A 19,648-nucleotide genomic window follows, 5' to 3' on the forward strand; every position below is an offset into this window, starting at 1 on the left:
AGGTATTTGGTGAGCAAATACTAGCTTTCTTTTGTTTCTTACTGCGCGTTTTAAAAGTGATTGTCAAGTGCGCCTGGCCCATTCCAGCCACTATAGTCGTGAAGCCGAAGTATACTTTACTTATCGACATTACACATACTGACACTGCACAAAAAACTGAGAAACATCTGTAACAAATTGAAAAAGGGAAGACTGTGTTTTGCTGAGAGTTTTATTCTTCAATAATGCTTCTCGTTTTTTTTTCCTTAAGAAATTCATTTTATCGATCACCCCCCCCCCCCCAAAAAAAAAGTAACATTTATTGATTGGTGCTCGTGCGAAAACGTACATGTTCGATGCGCTTACGAAATCGAAACCACACGCAAACGGGCTACTTGGCGCAGTGCCGCATCTGCAGAAGTACCGCCCAAGTAGCTCTGGCTCTGCTGCCACAGAAAGTTATCGCAGAATCTAGAACATTTCGAAAGCTTTGAACACCCGACCGACCAACGCCCTCCTTCCCGGCTGCGCCAGTGGTGACGATAACGATTTCTCCCGAAACTGCAACTTCATTGTTTTATTTTCTTCCCGGCGGTTCATTCTAGGTCCGTAACCTAAAGAATGCGATATGCATATGTTGAATACGCATGTCCACAGCGCATTCCTGATTTTAACGTTGCATTCAGAGGTGCATTCAAAAATACCTTGAAGAGAAAAACGATTTTTTAGGTACGATTCTACAACCCCGAAAACGTCTCTTACTGTGAGTCGACGCTTAATTGGTAAGAGAACAAACGCGGTTGGAGACGCCACCTTGAGATCCCGGCAGTTGAACACCGTGACGTAGAACATTTTGACGGCGTGTGCTAGGTCCTACATCGTTCCCAATTGGTTATACGGAAGTACACTGTAGTTTGTGGGAGTCATAGACCTAACGTACGAAGTTTCAGAAAGTTCCATCGAGCCAGCGTCGAGAAAATACGAGAAGTGCATTTTGAAATGCACGAGATCGCGGGCGTAGATTTCGGCGCGAAAATCGGAAATGAAACTTAAACCATGATTTTCTTCTCCAGTAATGAACTTATGATGGCAAAAGTTACGGCGTTACAGTTTTCAGGATACGGTTTATCTATCTAAACAAAGTCGTTTTCCCACTTTGCGTCCCTTTAATTTACGCCGACTTGCATGAGTAGACGACGCAAATAGAATATTAAGTCGCCTCACGAAACCACTATCAAGCGTCGTCAGTGACAGCGAATGTGCGCCATGATTCGATGTTCGCGTTTTGTGGATGTATAAGTATGGCTCCTCGACGACATCTTATAGTATAGGCTATGGAACACCACGCTTATTTTCTCGTCCCGCTGTATTCTTCCTATGCCATTGTATTTATGATTCTTTCGCACTTTTCTGTACGTCTTCAATCGCTGTGTTGATGTTCACGAAATAGCCAGCCTGTTCGTTGTCCAGACTAAAGGTCTAGTTGCTGTAGAAAACAACTTATACCAAATGCAAGCAAATCAGTTTATAAATAACGGGGAATATGAAGGAGGATTGAGACGCTACACGAGCGCTCAGTTGCGACTGCCATTCCTTAAAAAAAAAATATGTCTTAAACTGTTATTTTGTGCCGTCTCGCTCACATTTGCTATGAATCCTTTTTGAATTTGTGCGCTTCACTGTGCTATTCAGGTAATAGGTTATGTGATTTTGTTTTTATAGAAACGTAAACATTGGTTGGAAATGGCAGTAGAAGGCTATTATTATTTTTTAGTCGCCTAGGGTGCTAAAAACCACCCACCAGCGCTAACTACCCCCACCATATCTTTGTTAAATACTAAGCATTTTTTGGGTACTGCAAGCACTTTTGACATCTATCTATCTATCTATCTATCTATCTATCTATCTATCTATCTATCTATCTATCTATCTATCTATCTATCTATCTATATGTTTACGACTGGGTGCTCTCATGATCACCACCTAAACCTGGCGTCAACGAGATGTAGTATGGGAGGGTAAGATGGCTTGACAAATACGACGCGCTAGTCAAGACTGTCGTGTACGTCGTCAAACACTTACCGTTGAACTGTGCCACATACCCGTGGTAGGGTATGTGTTACTTGTATGCGGGTATGTGCCACAGTAGCTTGAAACCTATCTACACCGGAACGGTGAGAACACACACAGGTAACTTTAACGCGTTAGCGTTAAGAAAAAAGCAGATATCGTTGGCTCAACAAACGCATACAATAAATATCGTGGTCACAGCTGGAATCGAACCCCAGCATTCTGCGCCCCAATCGAGTATTCTACCACATAACCACGCCAAGTGTCGGAACAACTTTTCAAATACTCCGTCATGTTTCGGAAACGTCAACTGTGGTTGCAGTGCTGGAGGGTGGGTCTATCCAGTTTTATAAAGATTGCTTATGTACTCCTATCACACAGCCGTCACGTCAGGATAACATAAACTGTAGTTAGGTGATATTCGTTCAAGTTGATTTATGTAGCAGTGCCCAGGACTACCATCTTCGCCAGCATCAGCACTTCAAATGAGCTTATCGCTTTCGGTGTTGCTAATACTCATGTTCCTGTTGGCGCCGTTGCTGAAGGGCATTAACCGCATGTGTAAGCATCTTCAACTGTTCGACATATGTCTGTGCTTGCAACATTTGTACATAGCGTCATTTCGTGACGTGTCACTCAATAAAAAAATTACAGCGCGGTCACCTTCCCCTCGCGTTCTTCGCTTAACATCGATGCCAAGGAACGTGGGATCTGCCGATTTTTGTTGTTCTTTCAATGCTATTTTTCCCCTCATTGTTTACTAAACAAGTTACAAGTTGTTTACTAAACAACGTCGGGAAGTTGGAGTTGGGGAGAAGAGGGAATGGGCCCGTCGCGTACTCCCAAAGGGTTTCCGTGCGAGCGAAAGTCTCCAAACGCTGGCCGTTTTATTCCTTGCGGTCCTTCTTTTTTGAAAAAAAAAATACAGAGACTGGCTCGGTCATACTTTCTGTCACGCTCGGCTATTCTGGGTCGCGCCTCTCCACTTTGCCGGAGTGGTGAAAGAGCGCAGAGGTGACGTGCTGTGGCGATGACAAGCGCGGAGCGATGGATGACCGTGCACAGGTCGCAGCTTCCACAACTGTGGCGAAATGCTCGAGAAGCTAGTTCGGTGCAATGCAGCAAGAGGCCCTTTACGGGTTTACTGCACACTGCGCTATACGGTGAAGAAGATGTAGCGCTTTACGGCACACTATACCCGGCCATGGAGCGTCCTCTGAGCCAACCAAAAACTTCCGTTATTTCTCTCGGCTTGCTGCTTTTTAACTATCACTAATATTCTGATTGCTGAGAACCTTAGCTACGTTTGTGAGAGTTATCATCCTGCTCATCATCACCGTCTTTTATTCTTCATCATTATCATCATATCATCATGATCGCTATGACCGCCCTGGCTATACAAGCTCTGCAGGGCAAGAACATCTTCCATGTTTCGCCACTCAATCCGGTCATGTGCTTGCTGTGGCCACGTTATATCGCAAACCTCTTGATCTAAACTACCCACCCAACTTCATGTATAGACCCCTTCACTGTTTACAAACACAGACTCTTGATGACATCCGATTTCGTCCACCGATGTGCCCAACAGCAACGGTGCGCAAGAAGAGCTTTAGAAAATAGCCCGCTCATTTTCTGCACTTTTCTTCTTTTATTTTGCAATATATATTCAAATAAATATTTTAGCCACATAAAAACTATAGCTTATTTATTTGAACTTTACGCATGTTTCTTTTATCTTAAAGACTAAAAAGAGCGTTTCTTTACGCATGAAAAAAAAAAAACTTGAGAACACGCTTTCAGTTTTGAAGTTAGGAGCTGGTAAATGAGGGGACCGGAAGTTTTTAGGGGTCCAACACTTGCAATTTTGAAACCATCTATACCCCTCGCGCATTTGGCTTCTTTTGGAACGGGGTCTGTTACTCGTACTAACCAGCTTTTATCTTGCGCACGTGCTACATGCCCTGAAAATGTTCATTTCTTTTTCTAGATTTGGGCTAACATACTCTTAACAACCATTTGTTCTTAGGTCTACTCTGCTGCCCTCTTGTGGTCCCTTAAAGTCACACCTATTGCCACCGTTTCAATTGAGAGTTGTCACAAAGGTACAAAGGCGCCTTTACCAACAGTCATGGGACGAAATCAAACGGACAATAAACAACATCAAGGGGCGAGAGCTGACTCACGACCGCAGGTCGACGAACTTGTTCGTGCGTCGGTATATTCCGTAGGTGGAACAGACCAGTGCGCCTGAGTTCAAAATAGTTCGACCGAGTATAATTTTGAATAATATGACTCAGTATTAAGGAGGCTGAGCACAATTTTGGTGAAACTGTGCCCGAGCGGTGACCCTAAGCGACCAAGAAAATGTCTTGTGGATGAGTTTGAGCGAGTTGTGTGAGGGTTACGGGTTCATATATATATACTAATTACCACGTAGTATCGCGGTTTCACTTCACCTTGCAGCTTGCCCAAAATGCTCAAGGTGAGTGCGACCATAAATAAAACAATACGCACGGCACATACATGAAAGGGCTCCTAAAGAAACATCTGCAAATAGCAGGAACAAGCACGTTGTTACCACCTCGCGTTTTGCGTCTTTACGGCACAATTGTGACGCCAGCTGTCTGTTCAATGACGTAACGAAGAAACTAATTTTCGATTGGTCCATATACGAAAGTTGTGAATTGTCTGCTACCTAGCCTTGTCATTCAGCCACACGCCCGTTCTTCCTTGTCTCACGTAACTATTGTTAATTTGATTGATAGGTGGGGTATAACGTCCCAAAACCACCATATGATTATGAGAGACGCCACAGTGGAGGGCTCCGGAAATTTCGACCACGTGGGGTTTTTCAACGTGCACCCAAATCTGAGAACACAAGCCTACAACATTTCCGCCTCCATCGGAAATGCAGCCGCCGCAGCAGGGATTCGAAACCGCGATCTGCGGGTCAGCAGTCGAGTACCTTAGCCGCTAGACCACCGCGGCGGGGCACGCAACTATTGTGCGGTACTAACTTTTTCCACTCTGTTTCGTGTGTCTTCAACTGTCAAAGCAGCGATAACTACCTGCAGCCAAAAAGCGTGAAATATTGATAGGTTGAACGTTTAGTACCGACATGGTCAAATTACTTTATGAAGAAGTAATTGGTGAGGTGAAGATGGCATTTGTAAGAATAGTAGAGAAGGCGAGAAAGAAAGCACTCTCTTGTCTTTGAAATCGCAAATGTAAAAGGGCCTTTTTTAAAAAAAAAGTATCCAACAAAAGTATGTCGTTGCAGCCGACGTCCAACTGAAAGGCGCATGCCCGCGCATGCCCGCGCATGCGCATAAGGTCTGGCTCTCTCTCACGCATGAAGACGCACACATTGACACACGCGCATAGAGAAGTGCGTTAAACGTCGAACGCTCCAGCGAGGCACGTGTCGCAACCGCTTTCGTGACTAACGGCGGCTGCGTGGAGACAATGCGAGTGATTTATGAGCGTCGTGAGCTGCAACTGAGTGCGTCCCCTTTGACTTCTCCCGTTTTAAAATACGCGAGTGGCGTCATCGGCGCTCTTTGGGCGGATCGCGCGAAGTCCTTGGGCCGCTCGGTCGCTCTGCTCTGGATTCTGTCGTCTTGACAAGGCTTCGCACGTGCCAGTGCAACTGCGGCGGATAATGTCGGCTGCGCGAGGGCCGTGCTGGGACGCAAAAGTAGCGGTTTCCGGCTGCAAACAAAACACTTCTCGATAGGGCGTGAAACTTGAAGCCGTATATAGCGTCGTTAATGCCTCGAGCTGATAAACTGCTCGTGAGCGGTGGCTTGTGTGCATCCCTCATTTTTTATTTTTTATGCAGTAGAACGACGATTGAACAAACCTCAAGTAAACGAGGTATTCAATTGTGAGAACGTTTTTTGTAAAGCATCTATACAGACTTCAGCACAATGCTAACAGTTTTCAGTTCAGCGAACTTAAGTTCTACGTTCATATACTCTAACGTCATAAAATGCCTCCCACGTCATGTTAATCATTTCAACAAGTACGACCGTACTTCTTGTAGCATCGTTTTACCGCTCCGCAAACAGGTTTAATGGCGGATGCCAGGATGTCACTTCGACAATGATGTTTTATTGTCACGTGACGGACAGTGGGTTTCAATCAACATTCAACTCGATTGGCGATTGGCTGCCTGCACATTTTGTAGCCAGTTATTGGAGCCATAGCCGCGCCGACAGCTCCAATCTTGTGCAGGCAAAGATTGATATGGTCTTCAGAAGGCGCTCAGTAAGCACAAATTTACATGCTAACAAGTAGCATGCTGTGAACAGATGCTGTGAATCTTCAGAGCTCTGAGAACTGCCAAATGGTATGTGGTGTATATAAATGGTTTGACGTGAGTGCTTTTGACTGCATGCACATTGTGGTACAGCGGCTAGCATTGCTTATCGAGAAGTCGCTGGTTCGACGCCCACGGCAGAGCTCTAGCATATTGTTTTTGTTTTTCTTGGCAGTCTGTTGTATATATATTTTACAACGTCATATCCGTGACGGAAATGCGTCATCGGAGCCGTCGTGGACCTCGGCATAAAACACTTCCGTGTTAAAATACACAACTGACACTTCGTGGAGCAACTCTTGAGAAATTTGGCCGAACAGATCACATGGAAAAAGTAGCCTCCCCCTCCCTTTTTATTATCATCTGACACATCCAGTCAGTAGAGTGTTGCAGTACTCTTCATTTCAGGAACACTCAGTTTCGTGTAATTAACGGGTGACCACTTTTTTTTTGCAGACTATGCAGACCTTGAAGAGGGCTTGGCCTTGCGCAAGTTGGAACTGGACGATGAGGACAGGAACTCCAAAGGTAATCTTGAAAGTAACGTCCCAGATGGTAGCAGAAATATGAGCAGTTTAGTACGCAGTTGAAACTGATGGGGTAACACGTGATGAAGAACGCCTACAATGACCTTTCTCGACCAATCAAAGGTGTAAAATGAACTAAACAAGGTGCTGTACACTATATTCATGTCAACGCTCATGCATCATGTGACTGAAAAAATCAAGAAAGATGGAATCATCTTACAGAAGGTTTAGGTTCCCGTCGACCGTGTTTTAAAGGTTTGGAAATGGGCTAGTAGCCAGTTCACTTGTTCCAACTAGACGTATTTGAAAAAAAAACAGCATATACACGAGGTGGATTATGATGAGTGGTGCAAAGTTGACAGATGAATGGACGGACGCATGGACGGACAGACTGGCGGATGCTTCGCCCCACTCATCATCATTCACTCCGTGGATATGCTGTGACAGCGTTTTTATTAACATGCATTGCTATGCAACTGGCTACTACGACGACTACGATGACACGGGACATACGACCCACCGCGTAAAAGGCTTCGCCCCCTTTCCTAAAAAATAAAAAGTTGCAGAAAGGCCGCATCAAGCACTTGTCCTGGTCTCTCTCTCCGCAATCTCAGCTGATTTGAGCATGGACATATGGTAACACACAGATAAAACATGGTAACCCCAGCGCGTTCCCCCACACTCGTTGAAAGCACGTTAAGTGGCGCGTAGTTGTCAACGCAACAGCGTTTAAGAGCTCGCTTTAACCTTTAGATATCTTCAGTGTCGAAACGCAAGCCCACACACGTTTCGCCTCAGACAAGTTACTAACTGCCAGGAAGCAGGTGTTCCACGCTCGTTCGCTAAATTTGGCGAGAACTCGTGTCAAGTAGCACGACGCGGTTGGCGCGCCCCGGTGAACTGACTTCCCGCTGGTCTCTCGCCACTTTCACTCTGTTTCACTCGCTGTTAGGAGAGGCGCATAGGCGAGCGCGTCGGACGCGTTCCGCCGGCGCCGACAACCGATTAACGCCACGTTCATCATCCCTCTCTGCCCTCTCTCTTTCTCAAACACGCACACCCTCTACCTTGTTGAACTTGGTGAGACCGCGTTTGGTTTAGTCGCGTACCACACGCTTACATGTCTGTGTGCTTGCGACGTGCGTGTGTCTGTTCCGAGAGGAGACTTCTCCGTTTGCGAAGGACGCGTTCGCAGCCATTAGTCTCGCGGAGCTGTCAACTGCTGGTTAGGTTCCAGGATGCGAATAGAAGGCCTCACCCCCGGTGGCATCGTCGGTGGCGGCGAGACAAGCCGCGCGCGAACTACGTCTATTAGCGAGGCACCGCGTCACGACAACTAACAACAACAGTGTTATGTGTGTGGATATCTATCGGGGAAGCTGAATACTCGTTATTAGCTGTGAAGGGAGCGAAAGGTCTGAGTCGACTCGGGTCAAAGGTCACTCGCGTTTGACCGGATGAATGAATGGCGTTCTAACAGGAGGTACCCCTGACAGTTTTCACTTTAGGACCGCCTTCTGTATTTTATGCATTTTTTTCGTCATAGTGTATTATTGTATTGAATATATTGAACAAAATTATTACTATAAAAAACCTTTACTTTTTTTGCAGTCTTGAGAGACGCGACTAGCGCGCAGTAGGCAAGTTCATACAATAAAGACTTGTCGAGCGTAGCTCTGTAATGTCGTTGCCAGTGTATATATCTAAAAAAGTGGAGGAGAGAGGGAGGAGTACATACAGAAAGATTAACTGGTTTATTTTGCCGATCAGCTGCCTTTCGTTAGAAGTAGTTAAGGGACAAGAAAAAAGAGAAGAAAAATGGTCATGTATCTGCTTGCTTCGCTGCAAATGTCGTCAAAAAACGATACTTTTCTGCTGGCTTTCTTTCATGTATAGCGTCGCATTTGCAGCGCAGCCTAAGGAGTATTAGAGTATTTAGAATTACGTATATTTGTATATACTAACAAAAGGACGCGCTACCTAATACTTGCGTTGTAATGCTGCGTCTTAGATACGTTAAATCATTGCTTTTTGATCGACAATGTTCACGAGTATGTACGAAGCTACCTGTTCAAGATTGCAGGGTGTTGAACATGTGCTTAAGCTTTATTCGGATGGCTGAATCGTGCGACCGACTGACCGACAGACAGGCAGGCAGACCTAAATTTCTGTGTTAAGGTATACAAAGCAAGACTATCGTCTCTCAAAATAAAATATATTCCATGCACTGGCTGTGGCATTAGATACAATGTCTCACTAAGTATGCATCCTATGCAAAAAAAAAAAACTCGTGCTAAATGGAATCAGATTAAATGCCATGCAGCGGCTGCTACCGCATACAATGGCGGCAGTGTTGACGCTGGTGGTCATCGCGGCTTTGCGCAGGAGAGAAACCTGGGAAAGCGTAAAGCATGCAGCGATGAACCGGTGTTTCCTACTGGAACATGCCATTCGCTGATAATGGGCAATGGGAGACAGAAGGCTCCGATTGGACACAGAGACCAGCAATCTGCTTTTAGTTAACGCGCGCGCTGCGAATTCTTATTGTCCAACAACACACAAGAAAAATTTCCTACCGGCACTGCTTTGGAGGCCAAGATCCAGTGCCTAGATTATAGTGAAGTAGAATATGACTTTTTTTCACTATAGCCTATATACTAGAAGTGGCTAGAGAATGGTTGTGCAGCGCTAGCAGTCAGTTTTTTCACGCGGAATACTTGCTAGCAGACGCTGCCTGCGTCAGCGTTTCGAGGTGAGAGAGGGAGAGGGGACTCGCATGCGTAATGGGTGTGAGAACGTCGAGGGGAGGGACGCCTAGAGGAGTGAGAAAGGAGAAGAGCGTAGACTAGGGGACGCTGCCTGCGTCGGCGTTGTGAGGCGAGAGGGGGTGAAATCGTTGGAGAGGAGGGTGGGGGGAAGTGACACACATGCGCAGTAAGGGTGGTCACGCCGCACACTGGATTGAACCCAGCTTTAAGATGCTTCACATCTAGAAGGTCTGCGTCGGCTCTAAAGACAACAGAGGAAAAAAAATTGACAATCTAAGTACACTTCAAGGGGTCACAAATTAGCGGTCGGTTATCCCTTGTCTTCATGATTTAAATTTACCTACAAAAGCTCTCGGGTGTTGTACAGAAAACAAAAATGATAGGTGTGGTTTGTTACTCCAATGTTATTACTTCAAAAATTGGCACCCTTTGTGCAACTGCAGGCATACGTTCACGCAAGCTTGGATATCCCCCATTGCTAGCAACTGTTGGTACTCGCGAAATCGAGCTTCACCACGTTATTAATGTACTTGTGAAAAAGCCAACTATCTCCTTGTATGTGACAAGGTGCGCCATTTCTTCCGTATTTCATTGAATAGGAAATTATTGTAACAAGCAACGAGTTATTCAATTGTCCATTGATTGATTGAATCAAGGTCGCACAAACATCTTGAATTGAGCCTCTTGCTGAATGTTCACTATCTTAAAACTTGATTATCTTACTTGTTAAAACGTGGAACCGGTACGTGAGCAAAGATCACTGGATGACTGACTAGAGCAGTGAATTTCACTGATCAAGTGTACTGTCTGAACAATGCAGCAGAGATAAATACCGTGACGCCGAGGTCGACAGAGTTCAAGCTATCACTGAGTGAGGAAGTTCTGTTAGACAAAAATCAGAATGAAATACACTTTTTCCCAATTCTGACATTACATTTATGCCTTGGAGGAATTTTACACCGTGATTTCTATAGAGTGTAGATTTAATGATGATGATGATGATGATGGCGATGATGAGGGAGGAGGACGATATTACAGGTTTCTGGCTGACCTGGCTTCGCGATGTTTGCAGGCAATTGCGTCGCCTGATTGCGCCCTTTCACATTGTGTTGAACTAATGTTCACGGTGTTGTGTCGATGCGAATATCTTCACACGACACCCCTACATGAATCACTACACCCCAGTCACACGCATTTGACATCTAGAAAAGCTAAGAGAAACCGAGCCAGCACGTAGTACAGTTAAGCTGGATCATCTAAAAGGTGAAAGAATTGCGACCTTGTTATCACACTGCTAATGAGAAGATAACTTCTTATTATGATCTTCTTTAGATTTGAGAACTTTTTCTTGCTACGACATAGAGGTTGCTTAGATTCGCGTTGGGAAGCTTGCGAGCGCAGGCGCACTTAATTCGCTCGAAAGTAGAAAACAGAAGCAGTTTTTTCCTTACCAATCGCGCCTCCGTAGAGAGCAAGAAAATGTTGCAAAGCCATTAAAAAAAATAGCATCTGGTGACATTCGCACTAGCAACGAAAGTTCTCTCCCAACAACAACAACAACCGCTACAACAACTACTAGCTTCAGATGCTTGATAGCAGAAGTAATATTTGTACGTGTTCCAGGAGACAAAATAACAAAAAAGTCATATATTTTTTAATGATAATAATAAAGCTACGAAGCTGACACTGAGACTCCAGACAAGAAAAACAAGGCTAAGTTTCTGGCAAACAAAAACAGGAAGAACGGATGTGTGAAGTTGATGTTTTTGTAGATATGTTTTCATTCCTTTCGCTATCGCATAGCTCGCGTCCCTGCACATTGGGGTCTGTCTCTTTAGTTAGTGAAAGGCCGGCTTCACAGGCCTTACAGAGCAAACGTGGGGCAGGTGTACAGATTAATATAATAGCATGAATAGATACAGTGACGTACCGCTGCAGCGTCTATGAGATTTCGTACAGTGCGTCTCACTGACTCAAGAGATAAGGTATGCTCTTGCTTGAGGCTCATCAGTCAGCTAATCAGTGCGCTCAGATATAGCAAGCTTTTATGGCTCTTCATTAGAAAGAATGACAATTGGCTGACATCCTAGCTCTTGTATTTATAGCTAACTATGATTAGTATGGCATTAACGGGACATATACCGAGAAACGCGTTGAAGTGCGTCAGAGTTATGGCACGACAAAATCGTAACCAACTGACGGCACCGTAGATAGCTTTAGAAGTGCCGCTCCGTTCAAAGATGCGAAGTACTCGCTGTGCTTCGCATTTAAGAGGACAGCACACGTGGATAAACAGGGCGTGCCAATGAAATCTTGGAACGTGAGCAACTCGGCTCTATTTTTGTTTCACAATTTCTGTTTCTTGTAAGAAATTCGTTCGAGAGTAGGGCTTGTGCGCCTAGGCCATACTCTTTGTTGCGCCGAACATCTCGCATTGCTCGTAGAATTGTGTTTTTTTCTTTTCGTTGTACGTCTTTGAAACGTTGTACGTGCTTGAAAAGTTTACATCTGTTAATACCCGTGCCTACGCTCCATTCGTGGCGCCAGGTGATGACATTCATTAAAGACGTAGCTAGTTATTCTTGGCTACTCTCAAACTGTCGCCTTGTAAATGAGACCGTTAACGCATAGGTGGCTAACACAGCACACCAACACCTCGTCAACGCACAGCTACGGAGGCGAATATTTATGCGAATTGGTATACCTTAGTCCAATGGTTGCACAAGCATTGACGCTAAAGGTTACATCAACAGTACTTCGAACAGTCTAACAAGTAAAAAAAAGCAACGTGCAAGAAAAATAAAAAAAAAGATGAAGGCCTCCTTCTCTCTCTGTATGTAAGACAGACAGACAGACAGACAGACAGACAGACAGACAGACAGACAGACAGACAGACAGACAGACAGACAGACAGACAGACAGACAGACAGACAGACAGACAGACAGACAGACAGACAGACAGACAGACAGACAGACAGACAGATAGATAGATAGATAGATAGATAGATAGATAGATAGATAGATAGATAGATAGATAGATAGATAGATAGATAGATAGATGAACAAATGGCACTACGCTTTGAATATGTCATGCTTTTGCGTAGGTTCTAGTCGTAAGCACGCAAAATCTAAGCGAAGTTCCTTTCAGTAGGTTCTGTTGATCTCGTGTTGCAAACGAACAACACTATGCACTTCTCAGAATGATAACGCAAGAAGACGGTTCGCAAAAGGAGGGAAAAAAAGGAAAGCAAGCTAAATGGAGCAAAACTCCGGGTTTTCATGTCGGTAGCCGGTCGCCTTTATGGCGCACAATGCGCGCAATGGGAAGCCGACTTAAAAAGGCTCGATTTTTTTTTCATTTTTTTTATCGCGACACTGGATAAACTGTTTGGCTTTATAACACGACAGTCTGTATGGGGTGCCTCCTACGCTAGAAGAAAATGCAAGAAAATGTGAATAGAGAGAAAGGAATAATCCGAGAGATGAGAAATAAACAGAATAATGGAGTGCTTTAGTGACTGAACGAGAGCTAGAGGGAGAGAAGGGTATGAAAGATAAAACTAAAGCAAGGATGTGTACCTATATCTATGTACATAAGCAGAAGAAGAGGGCGCCAGATGCATGTTATGGATGAAAGAGTTCACTTGTTTTCAGAACTGCAATGCCTGCTGCAGTCCGCAGCGGTAAAACTACATGTGCATCGCGACTGTCTCAAAAAGATAGGGAACAAGAACAGTCTCATGCCTGTAAGCGGGATGCAAACTTTGTGTATCTTTATAGCACGGAATAGTGGACATAAGTGAATAACCGATGTCGTTAAACATTATAAAACTGGAGCTCAGAAAAAAAAAAACGTGGCTGGTGCCACTATAAAAGAATCGCTATAACGCGAAAATGAAACGTGTTTTTACATAAATATTTAAGTATTTACTGTGCATTGTTTCAGTAACAGTGGCAAACTTTAAAGTCACGTTAAGAATGGTAAGCAGCACGAAACTTGCAGCGCACACCTCAGGCAGAAAGCACGCACGAAATAAGCGTAGACAGGAGGAGCGTGTGCGGACTAACAACTGTCCCAGCTTGACACTCAAGGCGCGCTGTTCAAACAAAAGAAGGACGCACGAAACGAGCGCAGTATACACAAGCGCGAACAACTGTCTTGATTCTTCCTGCGTCGCGGCTCGGCAGCGCGCTCCTTTCGTAAACGTGGCCGCGGCAGTGTGCGAAGTGACCTTGGTCCTCTCCGGAATTACTGGTCTGATAAGCGCACGCCCAGTAGAGACCACGCTCCGTGGAGGCGGCACTGCGTTGAGGTGACGACCTCTAGAGCGTGCCCAACGCTATAGAAAACCTTCATGTGCGCGCGCGTCTTCGTAGACGCGAGCAAATGAAGGCTCCCTAGCCTAACGCGAGCACGTCGCGCCATCTCGCCACTGATAATGAAAACGCGCTAAAGTTTCGAAGCTCTGAGGACTGCGAACTGGTGTATGGTGCATATAAATGACTTGCCGTTAGCTTTACTGACAACGCACTCCAGTACCATAGTGGTTAGCACCGTGTGCTGTGAAACGAGAGGTTGCTAGTTTAATTTTGTGCGACCAAAGGCTTCTTTTCTCTTTTTTTTTCTGCACTTTCTTAGCATATATTTTTCAACGTCACTTCCGTGACGGAAACACATCAGCATAGCCGTGGTGGACCACGACATAAAACAATTTCGTGTTAAAAGAGAGAGAGAGAAAGAAATGAAGTTCCTAAATAAAACAGGTCGACGGCCAAGCGTTTAGAGGCCATAAATAGGATTGAGCGTGAATCGACAACACACAAGAAGATAGAACAATTGTACGAGGTCTCACTACCAACTGGTTTTTCTAGAAAACACATGGGAATATAGCACACCACTGGTGTGTCTGCGCACACACCAGCAAGAAAAAATAAAAAAATAGAAATTTTTTGTGTTTTCTGAAAAACACAACAAAACAATTGGCAGTGAGCGCTCATACACCCGTCCTCCTCTCTGTGTGTTATCCATTTGTGCTCAAACCTATTCTATTAGGAATCAACGCACCTAACAAAGCATTTTATTGAGAGGTCATAAGAATGGGGATCGCTCTTCGAATTCTAACAAGTATTTATTGTATTTTAAAACCTTTATTTCTTTAGCTACCTGTTTACCTACGTTTGTAATATGATGACCTCTTCTAATGACCTCTACCATATTGTATTTTACCATAATTGCATGTTGTTATTCTGGATTTTGTCCCTTCCCCCTTGATGCAGTACACTGTAAAGAGTTTTTAATGGTAAATAAATGATAATGATGTTGATGATGATGATGATTAAGATGATGATGAAGTGGGTACGCTGAAGCAGTACTTCTATCAAAAGCATGCAACACAATGAAATAATGAAGTTTAGGGAAGATCTCAAACCAGTACAGAACCAGGTGGTACACGTCATAACAGCCATTGCTTTAGGCGATGCTTCCAGAGGGCGGCAGAGTGAATGAAAAAGCACGCTCATGCAACACTTGCGAACTAAATATCAATAGAAAAACAGTGGCTATGGTTAGGCATGGTCTGCGATAAAAGCTTCCTGGATATAATCACATAATTTATCTGGACTACATGCTCACGTGAAAAGGTAGAAGGAATAATATACGCATGTTATGTTATGTTAGGCGTGCACTCCACCCCCCCCCCCTCGCCGCACACACGCACGATGAAGCAAACAAAGCTGGAGTCTGTCATTATTACGATGGCGAGAAATGCGAAATACACCCCGTGCACCTGAAATGCACATAAAATAACTCCATCTTATAAAAAGTATTCTGTGGTTCCCCAATGCGGCTCGCCTTATAATCATGTTATCGTTCTCGCTTGCAAAACCTCGCACTTTTTCGTACTCGCACACACATATACGCACTATCTTTCTCGCATGCGTGCGTGCATACACGACGCACGCTCATTTTCATATACGCACAAACACTCACACCTGTGACAAGATTCAGGTTCTCGCTCTTAACACAGACACTCGCAGTAGATGCAGCCACAGAAAGATTTAAAGCACAACCAGTGGCTACACGAGGAGTCGCCAGTTGCCCTTCATGCAAACTAACGCCATACTACGCGTGGAGTCGTGATAGCTCGCCATTGATTTCGTCCGGGCGGGGCGTAGGTTCATCAGAGCGCGTCTTGGCCATTAAGCTCATTAGGAGCGGCGCGCCCTTCCAGATGTTCCGCGTTGCGCGAATATTTGAGAAGAGTCGGCGCGGCGGGTTCCGCGCTTAATGACCGGGAACCCGCGATCTTCGCAGTCTCGGAGTGTGGACGTTAATCGAAAGCCTGACTCGGCGAAGCGAGAATGTGGGACTGCGTGGCTGCGTGCGTGCGGTGACACATTGTCGGCGCATGCGCTGGACTCTAGTTTCGCTCTCTGCCGCCCGCATCTGTCAAGGTCGAGAGGCAGCCAAGGTCGGGCGCCGAAATGAATCTCGGTTCGCTGATTCCGTGCAGTCCTGCCAACGCTAGAGCTGACACAGTAATGTAGTTTACGAGCGAAATAGAGAGCGAGTGAGTGAGTGAGTGAGTGAGTGAGTGAGTGATGCTTGGCTTCTGACTTGAAAGTCGTGGGTTCGATCACGGCCTTGGCGGCCGCATTTCGATTTCAGAGAGTGGTTGCTAGAGGCCCGTGCACTGTGCGATGTAAGAGCACGTTGCATAACACAAGGTTCTTCGAAATTTTTTGAGGCGTCCAATACGGCGTCTCCAATTATAACGTGGTGTTTGTACGTGAAACCCCAGGTATAGATATTGTTAGTTAAAGAAGATTTATTAAAACCATATCTCACTCACCAAAACAAAAGTGGTGAGTGAGTGGTCTGTCCGTCCGTCCGTCCGTCCGTCCATCCGTCCGTCCGTCCGTCCGTCCGTCCGTCCGTCCGTCCGTCTGTCTGTCTGTCTGTCTGTCTGTCTGTCTGTCTGTCTGTCTGTCTGTCTGTCTGTCTGTCTGTCTGTCTGTCTGTCTGTCTGTCTGTCTGTCTGTCTCCTGCTGGGGTGGCGACAGAAGAGCAGAGAACTGTGCCTAAAGTGACAGATTAACCGTGTCTGGTCTGAATAGGTCAGTGTTTTATGCACTAATGCGTCCAGCGATCACCTTGTGGCAGCCTGCCACGCGCGCTGCAGGACAAAAGGGTACGGCGCCGAACGGCCTACCGACCGTATCTTGCGTAACACGTGTGCGCGTGCTGGTTGATACTTGCGTGCGCAAGGCCGGTGCGTAATAATTAAAACCCGGCCTTGGCTCAACTACGGGGTTGTAAAAATGGTGAATGCATGCAAATGCGCACATCCGCCGTTTCGTCTAGACGACTTCGCCTGTCTATAGCGAGCGAACATGTCTCGTCCACCCAGGCGTGTAATGGACGGGAGGTCACGTGGGCTGTGCACGCGTTGTGTCGACACGAGCTGAAGACGACGATGGTTGCTGAGAAGTAGAAATTTCTGGTGGTCTCGATGAATCTGTGCAAGTATTTCGAAGTTAATGATGTCGGCAACCGTAAAGGAACGAAACAAAAGGTGCTACTTATCGGTGCTCTTTACTATTTATTCTCGTGGATCACTCCTCATCAGGCCTGTTCACATAGTATGGGGCAGTACGTTGTCTGATAGAGACGCAGACTATCGATACATTGATATGTATTTAATGCCGGCGAATATATTCGGCGCATTTTGATAGTATGTTCAGAGTCCTTGAGATCTGTCTCTTCTCTTGGTCGATCTGAGCCTATTAATTGTATTGATTAAAAAATAAAAGCTTACAAAACCTAACTAAATGAATGCATGACGTGTAAACAAAAGATCACGACACGTGCATGCGTTGACCATTAAGAACATGCTTACGTTTTGTTTGCCTTATTTTTGCGCAGAGTTCAGTGCACTACTCACTGGTCGTGGTTCGTATCCCACTGCGGCCACGACTGTTGCGGCCGTCGGGTACCTGACCTACATAAAGAAGGACCTCCACATCGGTGTCTACCACAACAGGTGCGAGTGCTTTTCGGCGACTTCCGCCCATTCTTTCCTCTTTGCTGGTCTTTGACAACTCTTAAGCTTCGTCCATTCGGGACACTATGGAAGCTTGACGAAACGTAATTCTTCAACGCGGGTGTATCTCTGCGGCCACCGTTTCAACTGGGCATCTTGTTTTCTTCTAAGCCGGGACTGCCTTTCAGCCCTAATGTTGCAGAGTTGACGAAGATAACAGCGTTTCTCGAAAGTTCAGCTCGAGCGACATCCGGTGTTCAAGAATTTTCATCGGCTAGCCTCTTCCTACAGACAGCCATAGATTTGATATGCGGCCTAACGTGCGTGTGTCATCTCGAGTTTTTGTTGAAGTTGTCATTAGGAGGTGAAGAAGAGAAAAAAAGTTCTTTACTGAATAGGAGAAAATTCTGCCGGCGTCTATAAAGGCTCCTACATGCTACTGTGCGTAGTATGTTGCACGGAGGTCATAGGTTCGGATCCTGCTGGTAGCAAGTAATCTTTTCGTCCACTTTACGTTCGTTACATTTACTTTGCAAGTACTACTAATAACATCCCCTTTACTTTCCTTGGCATCATTGCCTCTTAGTTCTTCATAATATTGTGGCTAACTTTGCAAGTACTACTAATAACATCCCCTTTACTTTCCTTAGCATCATTGCCTCTTAGTTCTTCATAATATTGTGACTAACAAAAAAAATGAGCCCTAATAATTTAGTATCTTTCTTTCGGTGTAGGAAAGGGGATTGATGAAACTAAGACCCTAGGAAAAACAGGACAGTACTACACACTAAACGAAAATGACCTGAAATAACCTCAAAAACTGGGTAAACCATTTGTCCTCTAGCGCACTACCTTTCCTGGGTTTTTTTTACCACCTACTATCGAGGTAAAAATTTACTCTCGTGCTAACTGAGTTTTGAACGTAGGGAGAGTAGTAAATATTTACCCCAGTGAGGTTTTGAGCGAGTATAGAGAGAGTAAACTTTTACTGCCTTCGCAAAGTTTTTGAGGTGATTTCTGGGAGTTATTTCTGGTGGTAAAAAAATAAAGAAATGATGGGTGCATTCGCCCAGAGTCGACTAATTTATTAAATAGCAGAATTGATTGAATTTATTAAACGGCAGAATCGGTGACACATAGATTTACATAGAAACACGCACACACAACAAATGCACAATAGTACACCACTCGAACAGACTCCACGCGTTGCTCAACTATACTTCGACAATCCGGTATATATAGGCACGACTTTTTGACCGGCCCTGTAGGACCGGAAGGAGAGCTCTTTCTTGCATTGATTAACAACAACGGTTGAAGGTGCAAGCGTAAACTTAAGGTGGGCTGGAGGGAACTAAATGTCACACCGACCTTTTATTATAAATCTACCCAATCTCACCTTTTTGAGTATCCAATAATTACTTGGCACACTGGGCTCATGGCCCCACGCGTGTTAGCACTGCTGATCCACAAGTCCATAAAATATACATAAGTACGCACAAACCATGGTGGCTCAATGATTTTCATTGAGCGACGGTGCACAAACACAGTAGCAGCACGTATTCATCACAACGGGCGTAGAGGAGCGGTGCACGCCTACACACAAGCTTCTTACCGACGGCGTTCTAGGCGTTTTCGAGGTGCACGGCTATCCGATGAAACACAGCTGGCGATCACAGAACACATATCCTGTGCGAATTTCGTCGTCATTTCAGACATAAATGAACACATGACCGTTATCTTACGGGGACGAAGCGGTGTATGCATACTTCCAACGAAAGACCACCGTCCCGGTTTTCTTCGTGCTCACCGGCAGCCGCTTGCTGGTTCCGTCTGCCTCGTATCGACTTCGCGCTACATGTTTGAGAACAGTTGGTGCATGAGGTGGGCAATTCGGGCAGCGCTTCACTCACGCAGACATCGCCTACTGTGGAACAAAATATA

At 45.2% G+C, this 19,648-nt stretch overlaps 1 protein-coding gene across 1 annotated transcript in view; it reads left to right on the forward strand.

Annotated features, from left to right (window-relative positions):
- sog (chordin short gastrulation) overlaps positions 1-19,648 on the forward strand; it is a 308,185-nt gene that overhangs the window by 229,321 nt on the left and 59,216 nt on the right. Inside the window, exons 4-5 of the mRNA XM_075889131.1 lie at positions 6,827-6,898; positions 17,590-17,707. Of these exons, the coding sequence (XP_075745246.1) occupies positions 6,827-6,898; positions 17,590-17,707 (190 nt within the window). The remainder of the gene's footprint in view (positions 1-6,826; positions 6,899-17,589; positions 17,708-19,648) is intronic.

The sequence above is a fragment of the Rhipicephalus microplus genome, chromosome 3 (genome assembly GCF_043290135.1).
Source record: "Rhipicephalus microplus isolate Deutch F79 chromosome 3, USDA_Rmic, whole genome shotgun sequence".
NCBI lineage: Eukaryota > Metazoa > Arthropoda > Arachnida > Ixodida > Ixodidae > Rhipicephalus > Rhipicephalus microplus.